The sequence below is a fragment of the Leuresthes tenuis genome, unplaced genomic scaffold (genome assembly GCF_036924035.1).
Source record: "Leuresthes tenuis unplaced genomic scaffold, fLeuTen1.0.hap1 SCAF_18, whole genome shotgun sequence".
In the NCBI taxonomy this organism is placed as follows: Eukaryota; Metazoa; Chordata; class Actinopteri; order Atheriniformes; family Atherinopsidae; genus Leuresthes; species Leuresthes tenuis.
Genome location: NW_027325372.1, coordinates 578309 through 596135, shown reverse-complemented (window position 1 = coordinate 596135; position 17827 = coordinate 578309). Strand labels below are relative to the sequence as shown.

The 17827-nt window shown below is 48.7% G+C and overlaps 1 protein-coding gene across 3 annotated transcripts in view; it reads left to right on the top strand.

Moving 5' to 3' along the window:
* The first annotated feature begins 1190 nt into the window (after window positions 1-1190).
* Window positions 1191-17827, top strand: part of LOC140274926 (ephrin type-A receptor 7-like) — a 169655-nt gene continuing 153018 nt past the window's right edge. For all 3 annotated transcript variants that reach the window (XM_072370317.1, XM_072370316.1, XM_072370315.1), the window contains exon 1: window positions 1191-1367. In XM_072370317.1, coding sequence (XP_072226418.1) covers window positions 1289-1367 — 79 coding nt within the window. In that variant the 5' untranslated portion in view covers window positions 1191-1288. The remainder of the gene's footprint in view (window positions 1368-17827) is intronic.

The window sequence follows — 17827 nt, the reverse complement described above, 5'->3', positions numbered from 1 at the left end:
GCTTCTGCTGCATGCTCAGCGAGGGGAAGGTTTCTTTAAAGGGAACGTGGGTGCAGGGGGGCGCGTCCTGTCGTTTCCACCTAAAGGCTTTAAACTAAAACCCTGTTTCACTTCATAACTTAGGTCAGAATGTTTCCCTCTTTCACAATAAAGCGTAAAGTCATTCCACTTTGGAGGCTTCCTTCTGCATTATGTGAAACTCTCAAACCATCGCAGCACATCCTATCTGAGCCAGCAGGTCTAAATCTGAATAAATGCATGCTTACAGGTTTGCATCATGTCACCTGCTAGCTGGTGAGCTGCTCCAGTCATGGCTGGAGGGGCTGCAGCCTGGACAGCTCCCCCAGTCCCTGCCTTTATTCTGACTGCAGCTGGGAGCTCCTACAGCCTGGAACGGCTCCCCACTGCACAGCAGACAGGCTCCATCACTGCCTCTGGGACAGAAGAGGTTCGGGTTCTGTTTTCGGTTCTGACCCACAGTGGAGGATGGGATGGACAGCTGTTCTGTCACCTCAGAAATCTAAAAGGGACACCAGTGGATTAACTGCAGCATGAAGTCCTGAGAACACATTTCTTTATATTTCATGATAACTTGGTGTTTTTCTGAATATTCCAGAAGCCAGATTGATATCCGTTATTATTTGGGACAAACTAACAGGACAGGAAGACAGAGCGTGACCCCTCCTCCTGTGACCAAGCAGCCTATAAGGTCAGAGAGTCACCTTCTGCTCATCAGAGGGGTTACCATGGTAACCAAGCCATGACGGAGAAGCTTCAGAAATGTTCGCCCAGCAGGAGGTGGAGGTGAGAAAGGGGCATTAAATGTGGCGTTTATGGTTCTTTTCATCACAGTCTTCGCCATCTTGTTGCGTGTTTCCTGCACATTTGTTGGTTCTGGAACTCCGCATCAGGCCGTGGCCTCTGACCACCTTTCAGACAGACACCCTGGTGTAAGTGCCGGGCCTTGGCTCGCCCCCCCCCCCCCCCCGTGAGCTCTGAAACGCGCGGCTCTGACTCCAGAGGAAACACCAGGTGTGCAGATTCCGAGCTGCAGCTCTGTGATTGGTCCACCTCGGCTCGCAGCCCACCTCATTGGGTCCTCCTGATGTCACTCACCGTGACGGAGCCCTCCCCCGAGATATGAAATAGAGCGAGCGGCTCGCCGGCTCCCGCACTATTTGCCCAGACGGCGTCCGCTCCACTCTGACACTGAGTGCGTCTCTGCGGCTGTGCGTGTGCGCAGGCTGGAGAGAGATGACCAGAGCTCCGCGGACCTGGCCAGACAAACATGGAGCTCCCTAAAACAGTGATTTCGGTGCTTTGGATTTTATTCCTGAACACAGCGAGAGACTGTCACGGAGAGGAAGGTACGTGCAAAAACCCACTCTGAGTCAAACTGGCGTCCACAGCAGCGGCGCTCGCGTCCGCGCCGGAGAGTTTGGCAGCTGCACCTGTCCGGGGCTGAGATTCAAAGTCCTGCTGGAAGGTTTCAACACGCTGAGCACCATGAATGCACGGAATGTGCGCGCTGCTTCAGAAAGATCTGCTCTGACAGATTTACGCATTTATGCTCCGCGAAGTCAAAGCGACGAAAAGCTGAAATCTGTCACATCCGGATGATTTCACAGTCGGATTTTAATTAGATGAAAACGATGAGGGTTCAAAGCTTTCATTAAAACGGTTTAATTATTGCGAGCTGATGAGGACAAGTTGGCAGGTTTTGTTCCGGGGTCACAAAGTGCGTCCTCGCGCTCCGGAGCCATTTGAACCTTTAGTTTCTGATGTGTTGGCATGAGAAGTCACAGAGGGGCACTCTTTGCGCAACTGGTCTCTTTGTCTTCTGTAACGGTCAGAGATGCTGTGGCACGGACGCGTGACAGGCTCGCGAAGCCGCTCTGACTGAAGCAGCTCCGTTATTTCAGATAACAGAACAGCGCGAGTCTTCATTCCGCTCTTTGTTTCTCATCCACATTAGATAGAACTCATTTATCCTGAATTATCGCGCGTGCGGATCGGGATTCTAATAGTTGGATGTTTTAATTGTGGCTGTGCATCTGCACAGAAGTGTGTGTGCGCGCGCGCGCGCGTGAGAAAGACCCGCAAAGATCCGGAACAAACCTGACTGAGTCTGCCGACTTTAAACCTGTGAATCTAGCCCGAGTGTGTGTAAATAAAAAGAACAGCATGGCTTAATTTCTCTCTGAACAGGAGATGTTTTGGCAAGAGACAGCTGGGTGGATTTTACGCACACACACGCGCACACACTAAGCCGTGTGTAGTCCAGGAAAGTCCGTTTGGCACTCTCACACACTTAATGGTGATTATTGCAGACCTCTCTGGCTCTCTCACACAGACTGAACACAGGCTTTCTGATGAAGCACACACACATGCACACGCTTCCTCTCGGGTTGTGGTGCACGCTGCACCTTGGTTGGGCTTCCTGGAATGGTGGCAGCAGGACTCGGATGCTAGCTTTAGTTTAATTGATGCTGTGAAAGCGATTAATTGCTGTGAAAGTGGTGAGCTGCTGGTGAAGGCTACTGGAGGCTGGTGAAGGCTGGTGAAGGCTGTTGGAGGCTGGTGAAGGCCGCTGGAGGCTGTTGGAGGCTGGTGAAGGCTGCTGGAGGCTGTTGGAGGCTGGTGAAGGCTGGTGAAGGCTGTTGGAGGCTGGTGAAGGCCGCTGGAGGCTGGTGAAGGCTGGTGAAGGCTGGTGAAGGCTGGTGAAGGCTGGTGAAGGCTGGTGAAGGCTGTTGGAGGCTGGTGAAGGCTGGTGAAGGCTGGTGAAGGCTGTTGGAGGCTGGTGAAGGCCGCTGGAGGCTGGTGAAGGCTGGTGAAGGCTGGTGAAGGCTGGTGAAGGCTGGTGAAGGCTGTTGGAGGCTGGTGAAGGCTGGTGAAGGCTGGTGAAGGCTGTTGGAGGCTGGTGAAGGCCGCTGGAGGCTGGTGAAGGCTGGTGAAGGCTGGTGAAGGCTGGTGAAGGCTGGTGAAGGCTGTTGGAGGCTGGTGAAGGCTGTTGGAGGCTGGTGAAGGCTGTTGGAGGCTGGTGAAGGCTGTTGGAGGCTGTTGGAGGCTGGTGAAGGCTGGTGGAGGCTGGTGAAGGCCGCTGTAGGCCGCTGTAGGCCGTTGGAGGCTGTTGGAGGCTGTTGGAGGCTGTTGGAGGCTGTTGGAGGCTGTTGGAGGCTGTTGGAGGCTGTTGGAGGCTGTTGGAGGCTGTTGGAGGCTGGTGAAGGCTGTTGGAGGCTGTTGGAGGCTGGTGAAGGCTGGTGAAGGCTGTTGGAGGCTGGTGAAGGCCGGTGAAGGCTGGTGAAGGCTAGTGAAGGCTGTTGGAGGCTGGTGAAGGCCGCTGTAGGCTGTTGGAGGCTAGTGAAGGCTGTTGGAGGCTGGTGAAGGCCGCTGGAGGCTGGTGAAGGCTGGTGAAGGCCGCTGGAGGCTGGTGAAGGCTGGTGAAGGCCGCTGGAGGCTGGTGAAGGCTGGTGAAGGCCGCTGGAGGCTGGTGAAGGCCGGTGAAGGCCGGTGAAGGCTGGTGAAGGCTGGTGAAGGCTGGTGAAGGCTGGTGAAGGCCGGTGAAGGCTGCTGTAGGCTGGTGAAGGCTGATGAAGGCTACTGGAGGCTGGTGAAGGCTGTTGGAGGCTGGTGAAGGCTGTTGGAGGCTGGTGAAGGCTGTTGGAGGCTGGTGAAGGCTGTTGGAGGCTGGTGAAGGCTGTTTGAGGCTGGTGAAGGCCGGTGAAGGCTGCTGTAGGCTGGTGAAGGCTGATGAAGGCTACTGGAGGCCGGTGAAGGCTGGTGAAGGCTGGTGAAGGCTGGTGAAGGCTGGTGAAGGCTGCTGTAGGCTGGTGAAGGCTGATGAAGGCTACTGGAGGCTGGTGAAGGCTGTTGGAGGCTGTTGGAGGCTGGTGAAGGCTGTTGGAGGCTGGTGAAGGCTGTTGGAGGCTGGTGAAGGCTGTTGGAGGCTGGTGAAGGCTGTTGGAGGCTGGTGAAGGCTGTTTGAGGCTGGTGAAGGCTACTGGAGGCTGGTGAAGGCTGTTGGAGGCTGGTGAAGGCTGTTGGAGGCTGGTGAAGGCTGTTGGAGGCTGTTGGAGGCTGTTGGAGGCTGGTGAAGGCTGGTGAAGGCTGGTGAAGGCTGGTGAAGGCTGGTGAAGGCTAGTGAAGGCTGTTGGAGGCTGGTGAAGGCCGCTGTAGGCCGCTGTAGGCTGTTGGAGGCTGGTGAAGGCTGTTGGAGGCTGGTGAAGGCTGGTGAAGGCTGGTGAAGGCTGGTGAAGGCTAGTGAAGGCTGTTGGAGGCTGGTGAAGGCCGCTGTAGGCCGCTGTAGGCTGTTGGAGGCTGGTGAAGGCTGTTGGAGGCTGTTGGAGGCTGGTGAAGGCTGGTGAAGGCTGGTGAAGGCCGGTGAAGGCCGGTGAAGGCCGGTGAAGGCTGCTGTAGGCTGGTGAAGGCTGCTGGAGGCCGGTGAAGGCCGGTGAAGGCCGCTGTAGGCTGGTGAAGGCTGCTGGAGGCTGTTGGAGGCCGGTGATGGCTGCTGTAGGCTGTTGGAGGCCGGTGATGGCTGCTGTAGGCTGGTGAAGGCTACTGGAGGCTGTTGGAGGCTGATGAAGGCTACTGGAGGCTGGTGAAGGCTGTTGGAGGCTGTTGGGGGCTGGTGAAGGCTGTTGGAGGCTGGTGAAGGCTGTTGGAGGCTGTTGGAGGCTGGTGAAGGCTGTTGGAGGCTGTTGGAGGCTGGTGAAGGCTGTTGGAGGCTGTTGGAGGCTGGTGAAGGCTGTTGGAGGCTGTTGGAGGCTGGTGAAGGCTGTTGGAGGCTGTTGGAGGCTGGTGAAGGCTGTTGGAGGCTGTTGGAGGCTGGTGAAGGCTGGTGAAGGCTGTTGGAGGCTGGTGAAGGCTGTTGGAGGCTGTTGGAGGCTGGTGAAGGCTGTTGGAGGCTGTTGGAGGCTGGTGAAGGCTGTTGGAGGCTGGTGAAGGCTGTTGGAGGCTGGTGAAGGCTACTGGAGGCTGGTGAAGGCTGTTGGAGGCTGGTGAAGGCTACTGGAGGCTGGTGAAGGTTACTGGAGGCTGGTGAAGGCTGCTGGAGGCTACTGGAGGCTGGTGAAGGCTGCTGGAGGCTACTGGAGGCTGGTGAAGGCTGCTGGAGGCTACTGGAGGCTGGTGAAGGCTGTTGGAGGCTGGTGAAGGCTACTGGAGGCTGGTGAAGGCTGCGGCGCTTCTCACTGGTCCTATAGAGAAAACAGCAGAGATTCCCTCTTGTTTTTCTGCCATCACATCCACACCTGTCTCAGTGTGTTCTGTCAGTTCTGTGAGGAACTCAACCATCAGGGGTTTTAACTGTGCGTGTGTTTAGGCATTCGTTGTGCTTTGGATTATCAGAGGATCTGTTAAAGCCTCTTATTGAATTCTAGTCCAATGTTTATGTATCTCTTTAATCAGCATCCATGAAATTTGGCCTTCTCCTCACAGATGGAAGTTGTTCATTTCTCCTTCTCTGTGAGCCTCCATTTTTATCTTTGTTCTCTTGCGCTGCCTCTTATTTAGTCTTTCCGTTTCCTTTGTTCTTTCCTCTTCCCTCCCCGGTCCTTCGCCGTTCTCTTCCTCCTGAGTTGACTTTGCAGACGTTGGTTTTGGCCGGCTGTCCAGCAGCACCTCACACAGGCAATCTAACCTCTCCTCCTCCCTTCAGGTCGCTTTTCTCATTCCCCACGCGTCACCGCTAACACACCTTGGCATCTCATCGGGGTCTCATTTACTCCCCCTCCCTCTGCATCCATCCTTTCTGCAGCAGGCTGAGTGAGGGCACAAGCCACAGAACAATGGAGGCAGAGTCAGGAATGATTGAGAGCGCGAGGCAAAGAGAGGCTGCGGTGCAACCTGAGGGTTTCCTGTTTCTGAGGCCGGAGCTTTGGGTGCAGCCTGTACTTTACCTCACTTATTTTGCTGCTGCGCTCCCCAAACCTGTGATGTAATGATACAGCAGACATTTTTCATCAAGCTTTCTGATGCCGAGGCAGTAGTTAGTTGTGTAAAAGTGTAAATCTTCATGCTGAATAAGGCAGACAGCTGTGGTGTTCCAGTGAGGCTGGTTCTTGGTGTATGTCTGAGGTTTGAGTCGGATAACTGCAGCAGCCGTCTGTGATTCATTTACCTTTCTGTTCCTGTTCTGTCCTGAATCAGTTTGTTCCAGCTACAACATTAGAGTCTGGAATGGTTGCGTCTTTGCTTTTAGAGCTCATGTTTGAATAAGAATGCTCTGATTTAAACACCCAGAAAACACAAACTGCAGAGTAATCAGCAACAAACACAGCGTCAGAAGAAAAAGAGAGAACATGGCTGAATGTTGTTGTTCTGAATGTGTCTCATTCCACCAACAGAAGTGTGTCCCAGCTGTTCAAGTGTCTGCGTGGAAGGTTCAGAAACAGAACCCGATCTTTATAAAGAGTAGAACTGAGCCTCAGAATGAGGAGCTGTGTGCCCTCCTCCACCCAGAAGGAAATCCTCGTCAGCACGGGTGAAGTGGGGTCGCTCAGGTCTGATTTTAGACCCCACAGAGCGACTGTCTGCTCTGATCTGACCATCTGCTTTAACATTTGTGGATGTGCTGCTCTTTGTTTCTGGGGTTTGAGGAACAACCAGTCCCTTTGTAAATTAGACGTGTTTATCACCAACTAACTGCTTAATGGTTTTAAATGTCAGTGAAATAAAGCTTCGCTGCTCACAAGTTGATTGTTAAATATTCTAATTAGAACTTGGAAGTGTTCTGATTGAGCCTGCAGGCATCATTTGGGGCTAATTGTCCACCTTCAGCTGGCAGCGAAAGGCTTTCATCATGTGGGATCAGTCTGACCTCTGAGAGCACCAGAGGTCAGACTGATTTGTGAAGATGGCAGGCGAAGCACCACAGCAATCGCTCGTCAAGGCCTCGAGGACGCTGTCATTTCCAAGGGAGGCGAGGGAGGGTGAAGGGGGGGGGGGCAGGGCTGTGGTGAAATGAGAGGATTCTGAAAACTGATGCATCACATGCAGGAACAGGGCAGAGAACTGGGAGAGAGGACAGTAAATGTCCAGGTCCTGGTTTACCGCCCACTGAACCCACTGATGAAGTGTGCGTTACACCGAGTCACGTGACTCCTTTTGTTCAGCAGAGGACAGTCCTGCAGCATCGTTCTGCTGGATCGGCAGGAATGAGCCATCAGCAGAGGTGTGTGTTCAGCAGGTGTTTGTGCCTCTGCAGAGAGGAGCCTTTAAAGATGAAGAAATGCAGAAACACGCACCTTCAGCTGGGGTCTGAGCACAGGAACACGACAGCCTGTGTTTTCACTTTCTCTCTTTGGCGGTTGATTTTTCTGGCTGCTTGTTGCATCCTGTCAGCAGGAACCGAAGTGAAATGTAGCCTCGTTTTGCATGATGTTAGAATAGGATGAAAGGTTTTATCGTGGAGGAGTTAACGGAATCAGGGATGAGAGCGAAAATAGATCACATTTAAGACTTGAAATGATGACGAACAGAAAAGAGTTTCACAGGAAGTTCTGTTTGCTTCATGTCGTCTGTGGAAGATCGCTTTGAAGGCTCATTATCAATCTTTTTAGTTATTTTAGACCAGAAAAACTAAATTATTACCACTGAAAATGAAATGAAAGATCAGGTTAATGATGTAGTTCCTGAAATCACAACATCTCAGAACTTCCAGCTTCGGTGTGATGAAATAAACCTGATTTATTATTTCTGATCTGGAGTGAAAAACCTGATCAGTACATTTTCATATTTCCAACCAGATCATTTAGTTTAATCTGTTTTATTTAATCTTCTCAGCAGTTTTTATAACATTGTAGCCGCTCTTTGATATCTGTATTATCTTCTGTTACATTTAATGCTGCTCAGGTCCTTCGTTTTGTTCTCTTTCATCTGTAAAACTACATTTATTTTGTTTGGCCTGACTAAATTATTGATTGTTATAAATTCACAAATAGCCTGGAGAGGTATATATAATCCAGTCTTATTGGAATTAAATGTATTGTTTCGTGTTGCTTCACTTCTTTGCATGGACCTGAAATGAGAACCAACCCCTGGTTTTACTTCACCTGTTCTTGGCACCTGCAGCGCATCTTGTTGGGATTCTAATGGATTAGAGGAATATTTGTTGGTCAGATCCATCCTGAGCTTTCTGAAGCTGATGAATGTCAGCAGTGCGTTTGTGTGGAGCTTTAGTTGTGCTCTCAGCAGAATTGGGTGTGTTTTGCATTGAGAGGAAGGAGTAATCGCATTAATGTGGGGGGGCATGTTGCTTTGACACCCTCTCACTTTCTCTCCCACTCCTTCAGGCTTTGCTATAAAACCAGATTCTATCAGGAGAGTTTTTCAAAGCTTTGAGTTTAAAGTTTGTTCATTTCATCTGCAGGTGGTCAGCGGAGCAGTAACTGCCTTTCCTCCTGCTTTCAGCTCAAGTTTAAGGTGCAGTTTGACCTTTGATGGACTCCTTATTGTTGTTGTATCAGCGTCCTTTAAATCAGGGAGCAGCTGGAAGGCTTTGGGGAGGAGAAAGTCTACCCTGAGGTTAAATGTGTTCAGATGCTGCCTCAGAGATCATCAGCCTCACTTGAGCCTGGTTCAGACGGGTCCATCACACTGTGGTGAAGGTCCTGGGATGTGTGTCTCACAGCTGAACAAACGAAGACTGAAAGATAAAAGAGTTGGATTTGATCCAAAGAAAAGGTCTGAGAGAGAAGGAGGGATCCTTCACAGCTCCAAGTCTCCAATGTCAAGCATCCCTCAAAGTCCTTACCGCCTGTGGGGGGTGCAGCTGATGTTTTAGGACTGCTCCAGTCTCTGTTTTCTGAATACAAAGAAGAAGACGGAGATGACGCCTCCTGGACTCTGAGAAGCACTCAGCTGTCACCGTCTCAACTCTCTCTGGAGCATTTTGGATGAGCTTCACAGAGCTACTGGACCTCCTGATGAAGACGGTTTATCGTCATCCAGCCAAGAGGCAAGAAAAGTATGGACCTGTTGGGGTTGCCATAGTAACAACAACTTTAGGCGAGCTGACTTTTTCCTCACGTTCATGAACTGAATGTTGGGTAACTGAGATGAACAGAAAAGCGTGAGTTGCACGTTAGAGATGGAAAGTGCTCAGCGCTCACGTCCTGTTGCCCCCCCCCTGGGGCTGTGGTCCTGTGAGGTGTCCCCTGCCTCGGCCTCCCCTGCCTTGGCCTCCCCTGCCTCGGCCTCCCCTGCCTTGGCCTCCCCTGCCTTGGCCTCCCCTGCCTTGGCCTCCCCTGCCTTGGCCTCCCCTGCCTAGGCCTCCCCTGCCTTGGCCTCCCCTGCCTCGGCCTCCCCTGCCTCGGCCTCCCCTGCCTCGGCCTCCCCTGCCTCGGCCTCCCCTGCCTCGGCCTCCCCTGCCTTGGCCTCCTGTTGCCCCCCCACAGCAGGTAGCTGGTCTGCTCCCAGGGACAGCAAACGCTCCTCCAAGCACGGTGGGCTGAGAGTTCCCTCATTGATCCATTCAAACCTTTTCATATATTTCAGCTTGTTGAGCAGAGATCTAAATGTTATTCTGTCACAGACAATAGTTAACAAGCTAAATCTGTGTTGTTGAACTTCTCAGAAACAAGTTTCTCTGCATCACCCTGAGACAGGATGTTCCTGATTTTAACGATGTTATGAAGGAGAAAGAAGGCAGAAACCTGTTTATATGTGAGTCAGAGGACAGATCCTGTTCCAGAGTAGCTATGATATCATGTTTCTGAGTGTTTAGTTTAAAAGACAAGTTCAGCCATGTCAGAAAATTAAAAGTCATTCGGGCATAAAGGCGTGGATAAAGAGGAATCTGTCAGGCAAACTCAGCCTGAGGAAGCTCCTTTACTCACTGTGTCATCATGTTGTGCCCCCCCCCCCGTTTCCAGTAGGACTTCTGAAACATAGATGTGTGAGCGTGGTTTTCGGGGCTGATGTAGTTTCTTATAAGTTTGTTTTGATCTAGGATTCAGTTTTCGGCACCAAGTCCTGTGAAGAGCTGCGAGCCTTCAGACCAGCTGCAGCTGAAAGAGCCTGAGTGTCCTTTCATGTCCCAAAGTGGGACAACACTGTTCATGACTTAGAGACATGAGAGGAGGCGGAGACCCCCCACACCTCCACACTGAGCCCCCCTGCGCTCTGCTGTTCTGGCTCTGGCCGGCTCCATCCTTTAATGTGTTTTTCATGTCTGATGCTCCTCCTCCGCCTTGTCTGACCTGCACCTTACAGTATGTCCCTGCTTTGTTGTTTTCACTCCATTAAATGCGACATTGTGCTTCTTTCTCTCACATTTCCACCTCCGTCTCTTATAGATACAGAAGGAATCTTAATGAATATTTGATTGTGTTCCATACGTTCTGCTTCAGCTTTGTCCGAAGCTGTGTTACATAATGTTTCAGAGCATCATGAAGTTGTTACTCTGAGCCAGAGTGATGACTGTGGTTACTGGGATGGAGAAGGGGAGGCAGAGTGCAGTCCCTCGGTCCCAGTTGGTCAGATTACCCAGGAGGCTTTGTTCTGAGGCACCTGGTGATCACAGCGTCCGACTTTCACGTTTGGGTCACATGTCCTGATGAGATTATGTGACGGATTAGAACAGCAACAGATGGAAAACTCCTAAAAACCTCACGTTGTGGTAATTAATAATAAAATGCATCAATATAAAACACTGTCATAACAGAAAATAACAACAGATGAAAATAATGAAGATACATATTTGCACATGAACACCAGCGGGAGACATTATGGGATGTTTCACTACACATCAGTCCAGTTCTCTTTGTTACTGATGCCACGGTTATTCTTCTTCAGGTCTTTTATAAGCAGGCGACATTTCTTTAAAACAACTGTTTGCTCTACTCAGATTTTTCCATGTTGATGCTATAAATCTTTTGGCTGCATTCAAATTCTGTTCTCCTGCATTTTTCCCTCTGAACAAAAGGTTTCCACAGTCGAAACTTCTCTAGTTTCTAGTCCAAATGACACAAATGATGAACCCCAGTTTGGAGAAGAAACCCGGTGGAATGAGACGAAGGGTTTTATTGAATGTTTTTCTCCTCTTTTGTCACCATCCGTCCGTCAGTGGACGAACACACAGGAGCTAAATAAGTGATGAAAGTAGGCTGTTAGCTTACGTGCTGCAGGAGTTTCTTTAAATGCGTTTTATCGTACATATCTAAGTTTGTGTGGTAGCTCACAGCTGCAGGAACTGAAAACTGTTCATTCTTTTTCTCCAATGATTTTAATGATCATCCAGTTTACAAAGGTGTCTCTTTCTGTGCTCTGATGTCAGAAACATTAATGATTTTGTTCTGCAGAGAAAAGGAAAATAGATCTGATGAAATGTGACACCAAATTCATGTTTTTATTCTGATATTTGATGCTACAGCCGAGCAAAGTGTCATCAGTAATCTGTGTATCGTTATTGGATCTTAGGGTGGGAGTTAACCTAAACTGGATCTTAGGGTAGGAGTTAACCTAACCCAAACTGGATCTTAGGGTAGGGGTTAACCTAACCCAAACTGGATCTTAGGGTAGGAGTTAACCTAACCCAAACTGGATCTTAGGGTAGGGGTTACCTAACCCAAACTGGATCTTGGGGTAGGAGTTAACCTAACCCAAACTGGATCTTAGGGTAGGAGTTAACCTAACCCAAACTGGATCTTAGGGTAGGGGTTAACCTAACCCAAACTGGATCTTAGGGTAGGAGTTAACTAACCCAAACTGGATCTTAGGGTAGGGGTTACCTAACCCAAACTGGATCTTGGGGTAGGAGTTAACCTAACCCAAACTAGATCTTAGGGTAGGGGTTAACCTAACCCAAACTGGATCTTGGGGTAGGAGTTAACCTAACCCAAACTAGATCTTAGGGTAGGGGTTAACCTAACCCAAACTGGATCTTAGGGTAGGAGTTAACCTAACCCAAACTGGATCTTAGGGTAGGGGTTAACCTAACCCAAACTGGATCTTAGGGTAGGGGTTAACCTAACCCAAACTAGATCTTAGGGTAGGGGTTAACCTAACCCAAACTGGATCTTAGGGTAGGAGTTAACCTAACCCAAACTGGATCTTAGGGTAGGGGTTAACCTAACCCAAACTGGATCTTGGGGTAGGAGTTAACCTAACCCAAACTAGATCTTAGGGTAGGGGTTAACCTAACCCAAACTGGATCTTAGGGTAGGAGTTAACCTAACCCAAACTGGATCTTGGGGTAGGAGTTAACCTAACCCAAACTGGATCTTAGGGTAGGGGTTAACCTAACCCAAACTGGATCTTGGGGTAGGAGTTAACCTAACCCAAACTAGATCTTAGGGTAGGGGTTAACCTAACCCAAACTGGATCTTAGGGTAGGAGTTAACCTAACCCAAACTGGATCTTAGGGTAGGGGTTAACCTAACCCAAACTGGATCTTGGGGTAGGAGTTAACCTAACCCAAACTAGATCTTAGGGTAGGGGTTAACCTAACCCAAACTGGATCTTGGGGTAGGAGTTAACCTAACCCAAACTGGATCTTAGGGTAGGAGTTAACCTAACCCAAACTGGATCTTAGGGTAGGAGTTAACTAACCCAAACTGGATCTTAGATTAGGAGTTAACTAACCCAAACTGGATCTTCCTGTTAGATCTGATTATAGGTCACATTAGTTGTAGCTGATGGAATATGATTTATTACCATTTGTTAATTCTAATTCTCGTGATTAAATGAGACATCAGTGATGTGGTTCAGTTCCAGGTGACCTTTGACCTGCACTGGGTGGAGGAAGTCACAGGACCCACAAACATGAGACTTTTGGTTTATGAACTGAAGCTAGTTGGTTAGGTTTAGGAAAGGCTGAACAGAATCGCCTCTTCGTCCCAGTTTAACGGCGTTGGATGTTTGTTTGTCAGACCCAAAGCTAGAATCTGCCTCTGATGAATCTGCTGTGTGAAGCTCTGAGTTGTGCACGATTAAACGTGCACGGACTGACACGTGCACATCAGAACGAGGATGGCTGTGTAGCCCGCGGCGCCTGTCCTTGTGATCCTCCCCCGTCTCTGAGGTGGTAATGACCGTCATGTTGGAAATGTGTCCGTCTGTGGCTCATAAAGCAGGAAACCACATTAATCTTCCTGAGAGGCGTTTGACCTTTCAGACTCATTAAGCACAGCGGCTCTCAGCATCTGCACAAACACTCATTTTCCTTCATGCGCAATCATCCCGAGCACCAGGCTGAGGCTGCTCTCACACACACGTGCACACGCACGTGCACAGGTGACGTGTCGCTGCACTGGTCCACCTGTCAGTGTGGCCCCCAGGCTCTGAGGCTCAGTGTCTCCCCTCTGCTGTCCTCTGCCCCCCCCCCCGTCCTCTCGGTGTTGGTTCGGGCAGCGACCTGGAAAATTACCTGACCTTTTATACGCCGTTTCCAGGGCGATGAATAAATACATAAATCCTGTGGCTCGGGCACTTTTATGATGCGCCCTCCGCATCAGTTCTCCCTCCTTACTCCACCTCATCAGCGCCCCCCCCCCCAAATGCACTGGGGGAGGAAAGGGGTGATGGCGCCCTGATGGCGTTCTGTCCGTAATGAAAGGGTGTTTGTGGCGAGGCTGAGGTGAACCATGTCCATGGCAGAGGATGTAATGAGGTGAGTGGGCCAGGCAGGGTAACACCCCAGCATGAAGCTGCTCCCCCAGTTATCTGAAGGAGGGGGGGGGGGAGCTTTATATGTGAGGAAAGTTAATATAACAGCAAGTAAAGGCTGAGTGGTGGATGAAAGTTGGTCTGATCTCTGTGGAACAAATGAAGGAAATTATCCACAAAGAAGAGGCAGCTGAGAATAAAAAGAGCAAACAGTTGAATTAGATTTGTAACTTTCTTTTTCATCAGGCTTCTTTCAGTCAGCTCATTTGGAGCGAAAATACTGCTGAGCTGCGGGTTTTCAAAGCATTTTTATTTGCATTCAGGAGATGTGAATGAGAAAAGGTGAATGGAAACAGCTCTGAATCTGATCTGAAAGATTTGAAATGATGAGCTGTTTCTAAACTAAACTCATCTTCCCAGATGTGTTCAGGTATCCCAGATGTGTTCAGGTATCCCAGATGTGTTCAGGTATCCCAGATGTGTTCAGGTATCCCAGATGTGTTAAAATATCCCAGATGTGTTAAAATATCCCAGATGTGTTCAAATATCCCAGATGTGTTCAGGTATCCCAGATGTGTTCAGGTATCCCAGATGTGTTCAGGTATCCCAGATGTGTTAAAATATCCCAGATGTGTTAAAATATCCCAGATGTGTTAAAATATCCCAGATGTGTTCAGGTATCCCAGATGTGTTCAGGTATCCCAGATGTGTTCAGATATCCCAGATGTGTTCAGGTATCCCAGATGTGTTCAGGTATCCCAGATGTGTTCAGGTATCCCAGATGTGTTCAGGTATCCCAGATGTGTTCAGGTATCCCAGATGTGTTCAGGTATCCCAGATGTGTTCAGGTATCCCAGATGTGTTCAGGTATCCCAGATGTGTTCAGGTATCCCAGATGTGTTCAGGTATCCCAGATGTGTTCAGGTATCCCAGATGTGTTAAAATATCCCAGATGTGTTAAAATATCCCAGATGTGTTCAAATATCCCAGATGTGTTCAGGTATCCCAGATGTGTTCAGGTATCCCAGATGTGTTCAGGTATCCCAGATGTGTTAAAATATCCCAGATGTGTTAAAATATCCCAGATGTGTTAAAATATCCCAGATGTGTTCAGGTATCCCAGATGTGTTCAGGTATCCCAGATGTGTTCAGATATCCCAGATGTGTTCAGGTATCCCAGATGTGTTCAGGTATCCCAGATGTGTTCAGGTATCCCAGATGTGTTCAGGTATCCCAGATGTGTTCAGGTATCCCAGATGTGTTCAGGTATCCCAGATGTGTTCAGGTATCCCAGATGTGTTCAGGTATCCCAGATGTGTTCAGATATCCCAGATGTGTTCAGATATCCCAGATGTGTTCAGATATCCCAGATGTGTTCAGGTATCCCAGATGTGTTCAAATATCCCAGATGTGTTAAAATATCCCAGATGTGTTCAGGTATCCCAGATGTGTTCAGGTATCCCAGATGTGTTCAGGTATCCCAGATGTGTTCAGGTATCCCAGATGTGTTAAAATATCCCAGATGTGTTCAGGTATCCCAGATGTGTTCAGGTATCCCAGATGTGTTCAGATATCAAAGTAATTCCTGAAGAAGAGCTCTCTCCACTTTCCTCTAGCGGATGTCCTCCACAGTGGTTGTTTTTCCCTCCTCCAGGTTTGTCTCCTCTTAGAACAACTCCTGCTTCCACTGAATTCTCACCCCTCTTGGGAAGCTATACAGCCGAGTTTATTCACTGTGGGGGGGGACTGCAATGAGCAGAGTCTCAAACCCGCGGCTCGAGTCATATTCTTATTATAACTTATTCTGGAGCAGCAGAAGCAGCTGACTGATCATGTGACCTGCTGTGTGAGGAACCTGTTCTCTGTGTCCGGGTGTTAGAAATGTAAGAAAAGCTGTTTTTATGTAGAAGGAGCCAAAAACGTTAGTGAAGCTGATGAAACGCTAACCCGTGCTGATGAGAAGAGTCGTGCAGAACTGTTGAATGAACGCTGATTCTCGGTTGATTGGCAGCATCAAACAGATGCTCTCGTGGTTTCCGTGGATATGTTCCAGTCTTTAGGTCCGTTTTATTTGTGTGATTTTAACAGATTCTGAGGATTTGTTTGTGCGTTTTGCATATCTTTGTGATTGCAATCAGAGTGTCATCAGAGCAGGGCGGCTGGGTGGAGGTGCGCCTGTTGTTTCTCAGTAATAATTGTTTCCTTCTTCTTTGGAAGTCGATTATCGTGCAGCCACTCAGTCCATCAGTGAAGCCAGTGCCTGGACAACCAGCCAGGTAATCTGGCAGCTAAGCAACGGCTCACTGCTGGCCGGGAGGGAGTTCTGATGTAAGCCAAGAAACTGTTCAGCTCATAATTGAGCAAGGCTGCTGCCATTTTGTCTGTCTTTGTGTCAGCCAGCCAATCGGAGAGCATGGCCTCTGATTAGTCAGTCATTCAGAGGCAGCCTGAGACTGTCTATCAGCAGAACAATGTGAGAATCTCTCTGTGAGATGTCATCAAACTCTGCCATCCCAAAACTAAACGATGTTCAGTCCAGCCTCAGTCAGACTCTGTCTGTGTAAGTCTGACCACGGTTCCTTAAAAACCTGCATATCCCCATGAATAAACTGCTTTAAATGCAAACAGAATCCCTCTGATCTGAGATGATGATTTAAAGATCCACACATTAATATCTGCTCAACGTCCTCAGTCTCAGAAAAATGACCACGATGCACCGGGAAACGAGTTGAAGCCTCTTTCTCTCATCAGGTGTTAGTAAAGAAGGCAACGCAAGTTTATTTTATAGAACAATTCAACGACAAGGGGATTCAAAGAGCTTTACAGAGACATTAAAACACAAGAAATAAAAAGCAGGATTTAAAATTGAAGCAAAAGAAAGAAATAAGAACAATAGATACAATCAGAAAAAATTATATATATGAAAGATAAAATCAGTTAAAATATGATTCCGTTTTGAAACTCAAGATTATTCAAATGCAGCTGAAAATAGATGTTTCTTCAACCTGGACTTAAATCCTGAGAGTTTCAGCTGATCTGAGGTCATGAAGAGCTCACACCGCTTGACAAACTGCATGTAATGGATTTTTAAAGGAGAGTAAAAGAGCAGACGTTATCTTTGCTAATGTAAATGATTGCCTTCGGTTGTCAGTTCAGAATAAAGAAGGAAGAAGAGCAGGAGCTCGACACAGAGTTTCTTATTTGTTGGATGACATCGACGAATTATGGAAGACTGACTGAGATGAATGTTTGAGAACAAAGAGATACAGTAAAGTACCAAAAGTATTGGGACACCCAGAGCTTCAGGACCAGTCTGAAGGTCCAGACTGAGGATCTGAGGATGAAAGATCTGCAGGAGGACAGAGATGCTGCAGCTCCTGACCAGGCTCCGGCTGTATTTAAATTCCAGGTGTGAATACTGGTCTCTTTAGAGCTAAATGTCAGTTTTTGTCCAGGTGAAGTTAAACCTACACCCCAGTAAAGTGAGTCTGAATGCTCTGACAACCGAACTAAACTCTTTTCTTTACCCCAGAAGTACTTGTGCGACACACATTTGGCTGCATTTTGGGCCTTTAGTGTAAATAAATCACACAATGAAAATAAATCTAAATGTTTAAGTACTGAGAAGCTTTTCTTTTCTGTGGCGCTCTGAAAAGATTTCACGCTTTTCAGCATTTCTGCTCAGTGCTGCTGCACCTAAAAGCCGGTTATTGTTATCGCAGCTTTTCTGAGGAGGACGGTGTTGTGGAGTGTGTGTGTGCAGCAGTTTGTGTTCTATAATTGGTTTGGCCTGACATTTAATACCTTCACTGTGTGGTTATTGTGTGCTGGCTGGATGAACAGCTTCACCGGGAGGTTTTCTGACTGGTTTTATTTGTACTTCCTGTTTCACCTGAAGCTGATCACATGACTTTGTCCGGTGAGGTTACTTGACTCTTCTTGCACGTACGTGCACACTGCGGTGGTCAGATGGTGACGGATATCTTCCCCTGACGAAGTGGTGCTTTTTCACAGGAAGAAACAGAAGAAGGAGCCTCCTCGACTCTCCCTCCTCTCAGTCCATCTCACTCTCTCACACAATTGAAGTTGGCAGTGTTTCAGGGCTTGAGTGGCTTGAATTAATAGTGAATTACCTGCCGGCCTCAGTGTGTGTGCTTTTGGACTTTGCTGAAAGGTCATTTGAAGGAGTCTGCCACTTAATCACTAAATGCCACTAAAG